The following is a 17034-nucleotide window of genomic DNA, read 5'->3' on the forward strand; positions in this document are numbered from 1 at the left end:
GCAGAAAGAAAAGGGGATCAAATACTCCTTGGATAACAAAAGGATTAGTAAATTCTTGCAAAAAGAAAAACAATTTACAAAAAAATTTCCTTAAGTCCAGGACTACTGAGGCCGAACTGAAGTACAAAAAATACAAAAATAAATTAACAAGTATTCTTAGAGGATGCAAAAAAGATTACTATGCAAAGTTACTTCATAGTAAGAAAAATAATATCCAGGGTATTTGGAAGGTACTGAATAATATAATTTACCCCAGCTTTCAAAAATACTGGAACAATTATTCAACTCAAGACTGGTGGATTTTATCGAAAAAAACAATTTGTTGTCAAACAGCCAATATGGCTTTAGACAAGGGCGATCAACATCACTAGCTCTAATTGAACTTGTTGAAGAAATCACAAACTGTATAGAAAAAAAGAAATTTACTATTGGCATTTTTATTGATTTACAAAAGGCGTTCGACACAATTGATCATCATATGTTATGACATAAATTGGACAACTATGGTATTAGAGGAATAACACAATACTGGTTGGAGAGCTACTTGGGAGATAGGCAGCAGTTTGTACAGTTTGACCAATACAAATCTTCATGCAGTAAGATCATGTGTGGGGTACCTCAAGGTTCAATCCTTGGGCCAACATTGTTTTTACTCTATATTAATGAAATTTGTAAAGTATCCAAACTAATGAAATTTATTGTATTTGCGGATGACACTACTATCCTTTGCTCGGGTGGGGATTTGGAGAATCTTCTCAATCAAATAACTCAAGAAATGTATCAATTTAAAAAATGGTTTGATATGAATAAATTATCACTTAACTTAAAAAAGACTAAACTTATGCTGTTTGGAAAGCGGAATACAGACATGACAGTACAAATAACAATTAATGATACAATTATTGGAAGAGTACAGCAAAATGTGTTTTTAGGAGTAATTATTGATGAAAAGCTGTCTTAGCAACCCCATATAAATTATTTAAGATCCAAAATAGCAAAGTGTGTTGGTGTGATGAAAAGATGTAGTCCAATGCTAAATCAAAATGCGTTATTTATCTTGTATCACTCTTTTATAATGTCTTACCTGAATTACTGTATTGAAGTTTGGGGGAACTGCTATAAAACAAATCTGTTACCTTTAGTTACTCTCCAAAAAAGAGCTATCAGAATTGTTCATAAAGTAAAATATAATGATCACACCCATCCACTGTTCTATATCACATTTAACTTAAAATTACATGACTTAGTAAACTATAAAACAGCTCAGCTTATGTACAAAGCATCAAAAAACTCTCTTCCTGATCACATCCAGAATCTTTTTCAAGATCGAGATGCTCATCACACACATAATCTCAGAGGAATCAACAAACTATATCAACCAAAAGTAAGGACAACCCTTAAATCTATGTGCATTTCAGTTAAAGGAGTCATATTGTGGAACAGCCTAAGTGAGGAAATAAAAACATGTACAAATCTTAGTCAATTTAAAAAAATGTTTAAAAAATACATAATGAGTAAGTATCAGGAAGAGATTTGAGAGTGTGATGCCCTCATAAACAGGCACATGCACACTGCATGTGTATGGGTCTGGGTATGTGTGATAAACCAATTTGATAACTGTATTCATAATGTAGAAATATTGTATTTATTACTTTGTATTTGTCTGTAGTGGATTTCATATGTACATTTAACTGTACAGGTACAAATGAATGAATATTGTAAATATAAATGTATGCACAATTGTGAACAGTGAGCCAGTGGAGCTACACACTTGAGTTCTGTTTAGTGTTTATCATGTATTTTCATGGGGCAGAGGGGTGTATAGTCAGAGTGTTTGGGGCCTGTCTTTGTCTTGTGTTTCTGTTTATTGTATGTTTTGTATAGTGTGGTGTGTGTGGGGGGTTTGGAATCGAATAAGCGCAAGCTTCTTCCATCTCCCTTTCAAGTGACATGATTGTAATTGACTGTGAATGTTATTCCTTTTTTTCCCTTGAAATAAACAAACAAACAAACAAATAAACTGTTTACATAGAAGGTTGCTGTGAAATCTGACAGTAAATCAAATACTACCATCTGCTGGTGATAGAATGAAATGTCAGCTTTTTTACTTTAAATGTTGGAAAGTGAAAGTAAAAAGTGATTCGACGCCATTCCAGGTAGAAGGGCGTGGACTATTAACACGGATCATACGGACTGATCACACAGCTTCGGTGAGTCTTGCTGTTAAAGGATCATTGACACCAGAGGAAATGGCTGAGAGAGATCTTCTTGAAAGTTTCCTGACCTGCCACGTGTGTTCAGAGACTTTCAGTGATCCTGTGTCTCTGAGCTGCAACCACAGCTTCTGTTCAAGCTGCCTGCAACGATTCTGGGAACAAGCTAACAACAAAAACTGTCCCATTTGTAAAAGAAAATCATCCAAAGAAGTTCTTATGGTGAACTTCACCCTGAAGGGACTGGCTGACTCCTTTGCCGAGAGACAGAAAACTGGATCACCTGAGACAGAAAAGGGAGAGGAGAAGGTGGAGGTGGTGTGTAGTTAACACCCAGAAGAGGCTAGGCTGTTCTGTGAGGATGAAGATCGAGTTGTGTGTCCTGTCTGTGAGTTTTCTCTCCACCAGGGTCACAAGGTGGTTCCTATAGAACAAGCAGTCAGAGACCTGAAGGACCGGATGAGATCTGACTTGGAGTCTCTGAAGGACAAGAGGGACAAACACAAACAAGTGGAGGAAACATACGATGGAATGATTCAACACTCCAAGAAGCAGCTGTTGTCCACGGAGACACAGATCAGAGCAGAGTTCAACAAGCTGCACCAGTTCCTGAAAGAGGAAGAGGAGTCCAGACTGGCAGCTCTGAGGGAGGAAGAGGAGCAGAAGGGGAAGAGGATCAGCAGAGAGATGAAGGTGATCCAGGATCAGATCTCCTCTCTGTCAGACAGTATCTCTGCTGTTGAAGAAGACCTGCAGAAAGACAACGTGCCGTTCCTCAGCAGTTATAAATCCACTCAGACCAGAACCAGAGTCCAGACCTCACTGTCAGATCCACAGCCGGTCTCAGGAGCACTGATAGATGTGGCCAAACATCTGGGCAACCTGTCCTTCAGGGTCTGGGAGAAGATGAAGGATGTGGTCCACTTCAGTCCTGTCATTCACGTGTTGGCTAAAGAGTCATATGACAGGAAGGTAGAGACAACTGCTACACCAAAATATGGAATCTGGTGTTTATTTCATCGCGGGGGAAAATACACTGATGGAGCTGGTAAGACTGTCAGAGTGAAGAAGAGTCTGCAGAGGATCAGAGTCCAGCTGGACTATGATGGGGGGCAGGTGTCTTTCTACAACCCTGTTGGGGTTGTAGCAGGAGCAGATTTGGTTATCAACAGTTAATTATAAATATCAATATGATTATCGGTATTAATAATTATATTTAATATATTATCATGATATAATCATGAATAAACGGGGCACCACCCTGGGATCGGGGAAAAGATAACCTAAAACTGTATTCAGTCTCAATATGAAGGTTTTATACTCACATGCCAATCATCGTGATCATTGGCATAGGAGTACAGAACCAATCGAACAATTAAAAAGGCGTGAAATTCAAGCACTAGCCTTCACAACCTGCTGTTATCCAGTGACATATACACAACAAGCACAAGAGACCGCTAGTTATAATATGATAAGATTTATTAAAATCAGTAATAATGATCACAATCAATAACACTGCAATTAACAAAGCCTTATTACCTAACTACCTAACACACAAAACTAAGCTACAGAAGGACACACACGTGGAGTGTGTGTGTGTGTGTGCGTGCGTGCGTGCGTGTGCGTGTAGAGAGAGGGAGAGAGAGATATGGTCGTGCGCGACCATATCTCCATATAGATGGAGCTATATCTCACGGCGTTCAGGGGCGGAGCCACTGACGCTAGAGGGAGTAGCGAGAGGGAGAGGTGGAGCTATGTCCGTAACGTCCGGAGCTGGAAACAGCTGGCGGAGTATGTGTGCGTGTGTGTTAGCGGGACATAAACAAAGAGAGAGAGGATGCGCGAGCGATATTCGGAGGGACAGAAAGCGTGTTGCTATCACACGGGCTCGAGTGAATAAACTGGCGTTTATTCCGCGAGACCGGTCTTTTAACTGATAGTAGAGGCTTTCTGAGCTCGCGAATATGGCGGAGGTTAGTCGGAAACACTGTTACCGAAATCAACCCAGCTGCGTGGGTACACGATCAGCATTCAAATATAGCAGCACATGAACCAACGGACTCGGCGGTCCGCGATCAGAACTTAAAACACATTAACAAGAATTACAAGCATGTCCTACACTATCACTTGTGTCTCTGCCCAGACTGATATCGGAGTCTGTCTAACTCTCTCAAATATTCGTCAATATTATGATTCGAGTTGTCGGGATCAAAATGTTGAATATCTTTAGCCATGCTCTCAAGCTCTTCAAAGCGGAAGCGCTGTGGCGTCCTTTCTGGTGAAGGCGAGACTAAGCTAGGTTGAGGAGGCGCGTCGCAAATTACAGGTTTGTTCCAAAGATAGGAAGATTTTGGAGGAGAACTTGTGTAAGTTCCACTGCTGGTTTCTTCGCTGTCTGTGTCGGAGCAATGGGAAGCTGCGTAGCCGTTACCGCTATCTCTCAGTGGCGTTTGTCTTAAGGACTTTGTGTCCGCTGGTAACTGTTCCCATCTTCTGCATGGCGGGGGAGTCGTATTTTCACTACAAAAAGAGTGGGAGTCGGAGAAGCCTGAATCACACTGACTGGCCGAGTCGGCTGAGGGAGGACATTCTGGTTTAGACTTCGACCACCTGTTCTTGTAGGACAAAAACTGGGACTCTGTGGTGTGCAGGACATCTAAATAACGCATGGCTCTCATGTCTGCTGCTTGAGCCTCGTGGAGGCGACAAGCACTTTGCTCCTCTAGTGCTACCACTTTTTTCTCTAGGGCAGATTTACTCTGAACCAAGAGACAGGTTTGTTTGTAGAAAGTCAGTAGCAAGCATTTTAATAATGGACCCTTGGATGATGTTACTTCATCAGATCTGCTGTTCAGTAACACGTTAATCTCCTCTTGGCACTCACTGAGATTTAGTTTCTGCAAAAACTCAGAGTAGCCTGTCTGAAGGCTCTGTGCCACAGATGAGATGAACTGTTCACAAAAGTTCTCCATTGTGTCTGGAGAGAAAGGAGGGGGGTTATGCAAATCACCTGATAAGGTGACTGGCGGTTCTCTTTTAGAGGTCAGCTTCACGCTCGAATGATTCTATACAGCAACTCAGACTTACTGTAGGCTGCTTATTTAATTCTTTGCCAAAGGCACGCTAACTGAAATGCACGGCAGGAACAGTTAGGGAATTATTTTGAAATTTTAACTCGAGCTAGAACCCGTGGTGGAAATAGCAAGGTACAATTTCAACGTTCACAGAGTCGGTGCACTCTGTGGCTCTATTCTCTGCTCTACTTCTAGTAAAGGGAGAATACGGTGGCTTTACTTGTTCGGTGTTAATCGCAAGAAAAAAGAATGTATTTGTTGTTATGCTGATGTGGGTGCACAGGTGAGCTGCGTCGACCTGTGACTTACAATGGAAATGTTAGTACTCTTCTACAGCCTGTGGACTGTCAATGAGGTGTCTCTAGCACCTCTGGTGAGTAATAACAGTGTTATAACGCGTCTTAGTATCCCTAACCCTGTGTTTGTTAGTATTGTTGTCAAACAATAAATGGCTAATCACAACATGCATATGCAACCCTCGACTGTATTTGCTTGGCAAATAGTAACAGGGAGCAAACAAATCGATCCTTGAACATCGATTTCTAAACAATGATATCAATAACAACAATTCCTATTATTGTTATTATTACTATAATTCTCAGGTTATTGTGCACAAATCTCTGGATAAAGCTGGTTTAAGAAGCCCTCACACGGGGCACCATTTATGTTGGGGTTGTAGCAGGAGCAGATTTGGTTATCAACAGTTAATTATAAATATCAATATGATTATCGGTATTAATAATTATATTTAATATATTATCATGATATAATCATGAATAAACGGGGCACCACCCTGGGATCAGGGAAAAGATAACCTAAAACTGTATTCAGTCTCAATATGAAGGTTTTATACTCACATGCCAATCATCGTGATCATTGGCATAGGAGTACAGAACCAATCGAACAATTAAAAAGGCGTGAAATTCAAGCACTAGCCTTCACAACCTGCTGTTATCCAGTGACATATACACAACAAGCACAAGAGACCGCTAGTTATAATATGATAAGATTTATTAAAATCAGTAATAATGATCACAATCAATAACACTGCAATTAACAAAGCCTTATTACCTAACTACCTAACACACTAAGCTAAGCTACAGAAGGACACACACGTGGAGTGTGTGTGTGTGTGTGCGTGCGTGCGTGCGTGTGCGTGTAGAGAGAGGGAGAGAGAGATATGGTCGTGCGCGACCACCAGATGGAGCTATATCTCACGGCGTTCAGGGGCGGAGCCACTGACGCTAGAGGGAGTAGCGAGAGGGAGAGGTGGAGCTATGTCCGTAACGTCCGGAGCTGGAAACAGCTGGCGGAGTATGTGTGCGTGTGTGTTAGCGGGACATAAACAAAGAGAGAGAGGATGCGCGAGCGATATTCGGAGGGACAGAAAGCGTGTTGCTATCACACGGGCTCGAGTGAATAAACTGGCGTTTATTCCGCGAGACCGGTCTTTTAACTGATAGTAGAGGCTTTCTGAGCTCGCGAATATGGCGGAGGTTAGTCGGAAACACTGTTACCGAAATCAACCCAGCTGCGTGGGTACACGATCAGCATTCAAATATAGCAGCACATGAACCAACGGACTCGGCGGTCCGCGATCAGAACTTAAAACACATTAACAAGAATTACAAGCATGTCCTACACTATCACTTGTGTCTCTGCCCAGACTGATAGCCTCTTACTGGTATCGTTGCGTAAGACGATGACGGCGTTCCGTAACGGCGGTAGTTCGTGGGCCCCGGCGTCAGCGGGGGACGTGATGAGTCGGCTTCGTCCAGACGAGAGCGGAGCGGGTTTCCTCTCGTTGATCAAACTCAAATAAAGAAAACAGTTGGTGTTTCCTCCTTACACGAGCGGCGATATAATCGCGGCTTGGCGATTTAGTCAGCTTACTTCAGACAGCGTCTGGTAGCTGGAAGGCAGGAACCGGCTTGGTTCCTCTTGTTGCAACGGTGCGCTGCGGGGCCGTGTCCACCTCCTGTTGGTGGAGGGGTCGCCTCCCGTGGCAACGTGGTGTTGCGATGGAAGCGCTGGAACCAGCGCCCGGGTAGGAGTGGGAGCCAGAGAGTAAGAGTGAATAAGAGCGAGAGCGGTAAGAGGCTTCGGTTTATAAAGCTCACGGCTGCTGCCGGGGACCCCCCGGGGTACCTGCCGTTGTCAGCCAATGGCGCATGAGTTGTGTGACGTCACATCCCTCACCTGGGTGAGAAGTGAAACTAAAATGGCGGTGTAGTTTTTAATCCCCTTTGTCCCTTTGTCCTGGCCGCATGTGTAGGCTTCTGTAGGCCGCATTGTGTAGTCCTAACGGTTAGGTCCCAACAACCCTGAAGACATGACTCACATCTACACTCACAGAGACACTTTTACTGAGAAACTCTTCCCCTGGTTCTGTATCGGACGAGCTGGTGATGCTAAAACAGCTGATATCAAAATATGTCAAAGTGAGGTTTCTGTGATGTTCAGGGAGGGAGGTGAGCTCTCAGCGACTCATTAGGATTTCAGAGTGGTGGTCGTCGTTTGTTCAGGTTTTTAAAGAAAATCTTTCATTTGAAACCAAACATAATGATTTACTGTTCAGAATGGAACAAAAAGTGAATGTTGATGTAATAATCTCCCTGTTTCCTTTCTACCAAGTGTGACTGTTGATTGTCAGACATATTCTATATATTACTTTAGTTTCACGTATTCGAACAAAAGTGTAAGAAAATGTAACATGTCCATCAAATACACTTAAAGGTTGAGTAGGTGATTCTATCCAGAAATACTTTCTGTTATATACCTTGAAATCCTTGTAACATACCGATAGCAATGAATACATTAAATGCTCTGACATGAAAAACATTTAAAAATTTTCATCTGTGGCCGTGGCAGGACTGTAAAAACCCCGTCCAATCAAAAACGGCCGGAGAAAATAATTGGACGGCCTGCCTGTCTGTCAATGCTTACTTCCTGATTGCGGCACTCTGAGGTCTGAACAAAGGGGGGCGGGGCTTATTCAGTTCACCGATGCGTTCAAAGTTTCGGTGGTTTTTCCAAATGACCTACTCCTTGTATAAATATGTAAATATACCATTCCTTTTAACGAACATCTGTCTGTCCAGTAATTAACACAGTTCTGTGTTTTTCCTACACACCTCATGGTTGTAAACATAACTTTTGTCCCTAATTCAATTTTCCATGTTTTTAGAGCAACCAACAGACAAAAATGAGGAAAGTGAAGAGACAGTGAGAGAGAGACAGAGAGGGAGCTGCGAGCCGCAGACAGACAGTTTTATTTTGCTTTGTTAAAAACAACTTATGGCAGCTAAATAACGCTCAGCTTTGTTGTTCACCTGATGTGTTGTTCATGAAGGGGTGTGTATGAGAAGAGATATTACATGTGTTCCTCTGCTTTGTGATGATGTGTTTTGTTTGCTCTGATGAGGATATTAAACTTCTTGCATGATTCTTGCCTTGTTGTTATTGTGTCTATATGGGTGCATGTGCTTTGGGAAGTCGTACTGCACACCAGCAAATAGGGCTTCCCTGAAAGCCACTGTGTAATTCAAACCCAGGCTAAATAGTGTCATTGTTTTTATTTAAATATTTTTGGTAAAACATCTTTACACGTGGACTGTTAGTCGACAGTGTGCTGCTCCACACGGTTATAGATATAGAACGGAAAACAACATGATTTGGTTCAAAGATGGCCACAGGGACCATTTCAGAAAATGAATGGATATGACACATTTGGAGCCTCTGTAAAAATGTCAGAAAACATCAGGTCCAAATTCTTAATTAATAAAACACAAACTGTACACATAACTATAAAGACGTTAAAGTGATGGACACTTTAAAAACCTGGAGTTTACAATGAACACATTTTACACAATGTCAGAAGCTTAAAGTTGTCAAGTGTGATCACTTGAAAGAAAAGACGGTTGTGCCAGTAAGCACTCAACTTACTCCCTTTTGTAATGTTTTACTCCTTGTCAGCATGTTTGATAAGACTGGTAGGTGGACATGACATTGATATAGTAACACAATAAATCAATGCATACAGTTTTTGCCACACATTCATCAGAAATAGATCCAGCCTTTTAAAATCATATCCGTCTAATCCATTGATCTACAACTGTTGGCTGCAAAGACCTGACCTTATCTTTGAATTGTCGATGTTGAATTCTAAAGTTTGCCAGCAGTGTTCCCCTTAATCTTCATCTCTAACAAGAATCTTTATTGTATTGTTTGCAGAGCTTCTGACAGTAAATCAAATACTACCATCTGCTGGTGATAGAATGAAATGTCAGCTTGTTTACTTAAAATGTTGGAATGTGAAACTGACAGGTGATTCGACGCCATTCCAGGTAGAAGGACGTGGACTACTAACACGGATCATACGGACTGATCACACAGCTTTGGTGAGTCTTGCTGTTAAAGGATCATTGACACCAGAGGAAATGGCTGAGAGAGATCTTTTTGAAAGTTTCCTGACCTGCCACGTGTGTTCAGAGACTTTCAGTGATCCTGTGTCTCTGAGCTGCAACCACAGCTTCTGTTCAAGCTGCCTGCAACAATTCTGGGAACAAGCTAACAACAAAAACTGTCCCATTTGTAAAAGAAAATCCTCCAAAGAACTTCTTCTGGTGAACTTCACCCTGAAGGGACTGGCTGACTCCTTTGCCGAGAGACAGAAAACTGGATCACCTGAGACAGAAAAGGGAGAGGAGAAGGTGGAGGTGGTGTGTAGTAAACACCCAGAAGAGGCTAGGCTGTTCTGTGAGGATGAAGATCGAGTTGTGTGTCCTGTCTGTGAGTTTTCTCTCCACCAGGGTCACAAGGTGATTCCTATAGAACAAGCAGTCAGAGACCTGAAGGACCGGATGAGATCTGACTTGGAGACTCTGAAGGACAAGAGTGTCAAACACAAACAAGTGGAGGAAACATACGATGGAATGATTCAACACTCCAAGAAGCAGCTGTTGTCCACGGAGACACAGATCAGAGCAGAGTTCAACAAGCTGCACCAGTTCCTGAAAGAGGAAGAGGAGTCCAGACTGGCAGCTCTGAGGGAGGAAGAGGAGCAGAAGGGGAAGAGGATCAGCAGAGAGATGAAGGTGATCCAGGATCAGATCTCCTCTCTGTCAGACAGTATCTCTGCTGTTGAAGAAGACCTGCAGAAAGACAACGTGCCGTTCCTCAGCAGTTATAAATCCACTCAGACCAGAACCAGAGTCCAGACCTCACTGTCAGATCCACAGCCGGTCTCGGGAGTGCTGATAGATGTGGCCAAACATCTGGGCAACCTGTCCTTCAGGGTCTGGGAGAAGATGAAGGATGTGGTCCACTTCAGTCCTGTCATTCTGGACCCAAACACTGCACACTCCAGACTCTGTCTGTCTGATGATCTGACCCAGGTGAGACATGGAGACACAAACCTGCAGCTTCCTGACAATCCAGAGAGAAGTACTGACTATGCCGACGTTCTGGGCTCTGAGGGCTTCAGCTCAGGGAAACACAGCTGGGAGGTGGAGGTGGGAGACCATCCATACTGGTTGGTAGGTTTGGCTAAAGAGTCATATGACAGAAAGGGAGAGAGTTGTGTGTCACCAAAATATGGAATCTGGTGTTTAGTGTATGAGGGGGGAGAATACACTGATGGAGCTGGTAAGACTGTCAGTGAAGAAGAGTCTCCAGAGGATCAGAGTCCAGCTGGACTATGATGGGGGGAAGGTGTCTTTCTACAACCCTGAAGACATGACTCACATCTACACTTACAGAGACACTTTTACTGAGAAACTCTTCCCCTGGTTCTATATTGGAGAAGCTGGTGATGCTAAAACAGCTGATATCAAAATGTGTCAAAGTGAGGTTTCTGTGATGTTCAGGGAGGGAGGTGAGCTCTCAGCGACTCATTAGGATTTCAGAGTGGTGGTCGTCGTTTGTTCAGGTTTTTAAAGAAAATCTTTCATTTGAAACCAAACAATGATTTACTGTTCAGAATGGAACAAAAAGTGAATGTTGATGTAATAATCTCCCTGTTTCCTTTCTACCAAGTGTGACTGTTGATTGTCAGACATATTCTATATATTACTTTAGTTTCACGTATTTGAACAAAAGTGCAAGAAAATGTAACAAGTCCATCAAATACACTTAAAGGTTGAGTAGGTGATTCTATCCAGAAATACTTTCTGTTATATACCTTGAAATCCTTGTAACATACCGATAGCAATGAATACATTAAATGCTCTGACATGAAAAACATTTTAATATTTTCATCTGTGGCCGTGGCAGGACTGTAAAAACCCCGTCCAATCAAAAACGGCCAGAGAAAATAATTGGACGGCCTGCCTGTCTGTCAACACTTACTTCCTGATTGCGGCACTCTGAGGTCTGAACAAAGGGGGGCGGGGCTTTTTCAGTTCACCGATGCGTTCAAAGTCAAAGTTTCTGTGCTTTTTCCAAATGACCTACTCCTTGTATAAATATGTAAATATACCATTCCTTTTTCTGAACATCTGGCTGTCCAGTAATTAACACAGTTCTGTGTTTTTCCTACACACCTCATGGTTGTAAACATAACTTTTGTCCCTAATTCAATCTTCCATTTTTTTTGAGCAACCAACAGACAAACGTGAGGAAAGTGAAGAGACAGTGAGAGAGAGACAGAGAGGGAGCTGTGAGCCGCAGACAGACAGTTTTATTTTGCTTTGTTAAAAACAACTTACGGCAGCTAAATAACGCTCAGCTTTGTTGTTCACCTGATGTGTTGTTCATGAAGGGGTGTGTATGAGAAGAGATATTACATGTGTTCCTCTGCTTTGTGATGATGTGTTTTGTTTGCTCTGATGAGGATATTAAACTTCTTGCATGATTCTTGCCTTGTTGTTATTGTGTCTATATGGGTGCATGTGCTTTGGGAAGTCGTACTGCACACCAGCAAATAGGACTTCCCTGAAAGCCACTGTGTAATTCAAACCCAGTCTAAATAGTGTCATTGTTTTTATTTAAATATTTTTGGATAAAACATCTTTACACGTGGACTGTTAGTCGACAGTGTGCTGCTCCACACGGTTATAGATATAGAACGGAAAACAACATGATTTGGTTCAAAGATGGCCACAGGGACCATTTCAGAAAATGAATGGATATGACACATTTGGAGCCTCTGTAAAAATGTCAGAAAACATCAGGTCCAAAGTCTTAATTAATAAAACACAAACTGTACACATAACTATAAAGACGTTAAAGTGATGGACACTTTAAAAACCTTGAGTTTACAGTTAACACATTTTACACAATGTCAGAAGCTTAAAGTTGTCAAGTGTGATCACTTGAAAGAAAAGACGGTTGTGCCAGTAAGCACTCAACTTACTCCCTTTTGTAATGTTTTACTCCTTGTCAGCATGTTTGATAGACTGGTAGGTGGACATGACATTGATATAGTAACACAATAAATCAATGCATACAGTTTTTGCCACACATTCATCAGAAATAGATCCAGCCTTTTAAAATCATATCCGTCTAATCCATTGATCTACAACTGTCGGCTGCAAAGACCTGACCTTATCTTTGAATTGTCGATGTTAAATTCTAAAGTTTGCCAGCAGTGTTCCCCTTGATCTTCATCTCTAACAAGAATCTTTACTGTATTGTTTGCAGAGCTTCTGACAATAGCCTAAATCAAATATTACCATCTGCTGGTGATAGAATGAAATATCAGCTTGTTTACTTCAAATGTTGGAAAGTGAAACTGACAGGTGATGTTACGCCATTCCAGGTAGAAGGGTGTGGACTATTAACACGGATCATACAGATTGGCTGATCAGCACTGATGGGCTCCAAACATCTCTATCATTACCAGGAGGACGGAACGGAACTGGTTTCAAAGGCTTTGTTGTAAAATTGAGTGACAGTGAGACAGAAGAGAATGTTTTGAAACTACTATATTGAGCATGCTTGAGGATTTATTGGTGTTTCTTGTGGCTGAATTTGCCTTATTTTTGGTTATTTTGTAGAGATTGAATTGATAATTATTTTAGTGACAGAAATATTGTTTGGCAATATCTAAATTTGCACATTTATATTTTCTATTTTACCTTCATGCTCTGATTATTGAACCAGTAAATCAGACGTTACTCAGTACTTGAGTAGTTTTTCCACTAAATACTTTCTTGCTCTTACTCAAGTAACTATTTGGAGGACTACTTTTTACTTCTACTTGACTCATATTATTTGAAAGTAACAATACTCTTACTTGAGTGCAGCTTTTGGTTACTCTACTGCCCTCTGCAGGCCAGTGAGAGACTGATGATACTGGCCTGATGGTGGAGGATTCATTAATGGTCGCAGTGGCGGTTTCTCATATGGGCAGAATGGGCAGCCGCCCAGGGCGGCATTCGTGGAGGGGCTAACCCTAACCCAAGAAGTGTACAAGTCATGATATCACATTTAGAATGTTCAGATGCCCTATATGGCTTTGCTAGAAAACTCAAGTCAATACATATATTTAATATTTTAATTTTTAGCTGCCATGAGTTTTCTATCTGGAGGTGAGGTTCGCCCAGGGCGTCATGAAACCTAGGACCGCCACTGAATGGTCGTGTAGGTTTTGTTTTACATTAAGGTTTTTATTCATGTTTGTGTTGTGTACAATGAGATGTAAAGGTGACTATTATGTGTCTGTGTAATTTCAGAGGAAATGTATTGCACAAGTGAAATACTTCTTTCATAGTATTTTCACTGTCTTGGAAGAGTACATTGTCATTTAATTAAATGATGATTTACATTGATACAAAACGTGTTGAACACAAATTCTGAATGGTTTTAGCCTCTGTGTTTCTGTGTTCAGACATTTGTTGACATTGTCAATACATATTCTCATTTATCTTCTTTTTCACTTACAGATAAAATATTTACATACAAAGTTGCTGTGAAATCTGACAGTAAATCAAATAGTACCATCTGCTGGTGATAGAATGAAATGTCAGCTTTTTTACTTTAAATGTTGGAAAGTGAAAGTAAAAAATGATTCGACGCCATTCCAGGAAGAAGGACGTGGACTATTAACACGGATCATACGGACTGATCACACAGCTTTTGTGAGTCTTGCTGTTAAAGGATCATTCACACCAGAGGAAATGGCTGAGAGAGATCTTCTTGAAAGTTTCCTGACCTGCCACGTGTGTTCAGAGACTTTCAGTGATCCTGTGTCTCTGAGCTGCAGCCACAGCTTCTGTTCAAGCTGCCTGCAACGATTCTGGGAACAAGCTAGCAACAAAAACTGTCCCATTTGTAAAAGAAAATCCTCCAAAGTACTTCCTACGCTGAACTTCACCCTGAAGGAACTGGCTGACTCCTTTGCCAAGAGACAGAAAACTGGATCACCTGAGACAGAAAAGGGAGAGGAGAAGGTGGAGGTGGTGTGTAGTAAACACCCAGAAGAGGCTAGGCTGTTCTGTGAGGATGAAGATCGAGTTGTGTGTCCTGTCTGTGAGTTTTCTCTCCACCAGGGTCACAAGGTGATTCCTATAGAACAAGCAGTCAGAGACCTGAAGGACCGGATGAGATCTGACTTGGAGTCTCTGAAGGACAAGAGGGTCAAACACAAAAAAGTGGAGGAAACATACAATGGAATAATTCAACACTCCAAGAAGCAGCTGTTGTCCACGGAGACACAGATCAGAGCAGAGTTCAACAAGCTGCACCAGTTCCTGAAAGAGGAAGAGGAGTCCAGACTGGCAGCTCTGAGGGAGGAAGAGGAGCAGAAGGGGAAGAGGATCAGCAGAGAGATGAAGATGATCCAGGATCAGATCTCCTCTCTGTCAGACAGTATCTCTGCCGTTGAAGAAGACCTGCAGAAAGACAACGTGCCGTTCCTCAGCAGTTATAAATCCAGTCAGACCAGAACCAGAGTCCAGACCTCACTGTCAGATCCACAGCCGGTCTCAGGAGCACTGATAGATGTGGCCAAACATCTGGGCAACCTGTCCTTCAGGGTCTGGGAGAAGATGAAGGATGTGGTCCACTTCAGTCCTGTCATTCTGGACCCAAACACTGCACACTCCAGACTCTGTCTGTCTGATGATCTGACCCAGGTGAGACGGGGAGACACAAACCTGCAGCTTCCTGACAATCCAGAGAGAAACTCTAAGTATGCCGACGTTCTGGGCTCTGAGGGCTTCAGCTCAGGGAAACACAGCTGGGAGGTGGAGGTGGGAGAACATCCATACTGGTTGGTAGGTTTGGCTAAAGAGTCATATGACATGAAGGGAGAGAGATATGCGACACCAAAATATGGAATCTGGTGTTTATTGTATCATGGGGGAAAATACATTGATGGAGTTGGTGAGACTGTCAGAGTGAAGAAGAGTCTCCAGAGGATCAGAGTCCAGCTAGACTATGATGGGGGGAAGGTGTCTTTCTACAACCCTGAAGACATGACTCACATCTACACTTACAGAGACACTTTTACTGAGAAACTCTTCCCCTGGTTCAATATTGGACGAGCTGGTGATGCTAAAACAGCTGATATCAAAATGTGTCAAAGTGAGGTTTCTGTGATGTTCAGGGAGGGAGGTGAGCTCTCAGCGACTCATTAGGATTTCAGAGTGGTGGTCGTCGTTTGTTCAGGTTTTTAAAGAAATCTTTCATTTGAAACCAAACATAATGATTTACTGTTCAGAATGGAACAAAAAGTGAATGTTGATGTAATAATCTCCCTGTTTGCTTTCTACCAAGTGTGACTGTTGATTGTCAGACATATTCTATATATTACTTTAGTTTCACGTATTTGAACAAAAGTGCAAGAAAATGTAACATGTCCATCAAATACACTTAAAGGTTGAGTAGGTGATTCTATCCAGAAATACTTTCTGTTATATACCTTGAAATCCTTGTAACATACCGATAGAAATGAATACATTAAATGCTCTGACATAAAAAACATTTTACAATTTTCATCTGTGGCCGTGGCAGGACTGTAAAAACCCCGTCCAATCAAAAACGGCCGGAGAAAATAATTGGACGGCCTTCCTGTCTGTCAATGCTTACTTCCTGATTGCGGCACTCTGAGGTCTGAACAAAGGGGGGCGGGGCTTATTCAGTTCAGCAATGTGTTCAAAGTTTCTGTGGTTTTTCCAAATGACCTACTCCTTGTATAAATATGTAAATATACCATTCCTTTTTCTGAACATCTGTCTGTCCAGTAATTAACACAGTTCTGTGTTTTTCCTACACACCTCATGGTTGTAAACATAACTTTTGTCCCTGATTCAATTTTCCATCTTTTTGGAGCAACCAACAGACAAACGTGAGGAAAGTGAAGAGACAGTGAGAGAGAGACAGAGAGGGAGCTGTGAGCCGCAGACAGACAGTTTTACTTTGCTTTGTTAAAAACAACTTACGGCAGCTAAATAACGCTCAGCTTTGTTGTTCACCTGATGTGTTGTTCATGAAGGGCTGTGTATGAGAAGAGATATTACATGTGTTCCTCTGCTTTGTGATGATGTGTTTTGTTTGCTCTGATGAGGATATTAAACTTCTTGCATGATTCTTGCCTTGTTGTTATTGTGTCTATATGGGTGCATGTGCTTTGGGAAGTCGTAGTGAACACCAGCAAATAGGGCTTCCCTGAAAGCCACTGTGTAATTCAAACCCAGGCTAAATAGTGTCATTGTTTTTATTTAAATATTTTTGGATAAAACATCTTTACACGTGGACTGTTAGTCGACAGTGTGCTGCTCCACACGGTTATAGATATAGAACGG

At 41.9% G+C, this 17034-nt stretch overlaps 1 protein-coding gene and 1 pseudogene across 2 annotated transcripts; both read left to right on the plus strand.

Annotated features, from left to right (window-relative positions):
* Positions 1 to 2249: 2249 nt before the first annotated feature.
* On the plus strand, positions 2250 to 7825 carry LOC311010256 (E3 ubiquitin-protein ligase TRIM35-like; annotated as a pseudogene). Its single transcript has 2 exons — positions 2250 to 3344; positions 7611 to 7825. The product of its transcript is annotated as an E3 ubiquitin-protein ligase TRIM35-like (transcript).
* Positions 7826 to 9674: 1849 nt separating this feature from the next.
* Positions 9675 to 15867, plus strand: LOC311010257 (uncharacterized protein; the record flags this gene model as incomplete). Its single annotated transcript, XM_084040793.1, is given in 4 exon segments — positions 9675 to 10943; positions 10945 to 11170; positions 13562 to 13565; positions 14387 to 15867. Coding segments are annotated over 4 exon segments (2928 nt in total). The 5' UTR covers positions 9675 to 9726.
* Between the last annotated feature and the right edge of the window lie 1167 nt (positions 15868 to 17034).

Source organism: Eutrigla gurnardus (genome assembly GCF_963514095.1).
Source record: "Eutrigla gurnardus genome assembly, contig: SCAFFOLD_54, whole genome shotgun sequence".
Classification (NCBI taxonomy): domain Eukaryota; kingdom Metazoa; phylum Chordata; class Actinopteri; order Perciformes; family Triglidae; genus Eutrigla; species Eutrigla gurnardus.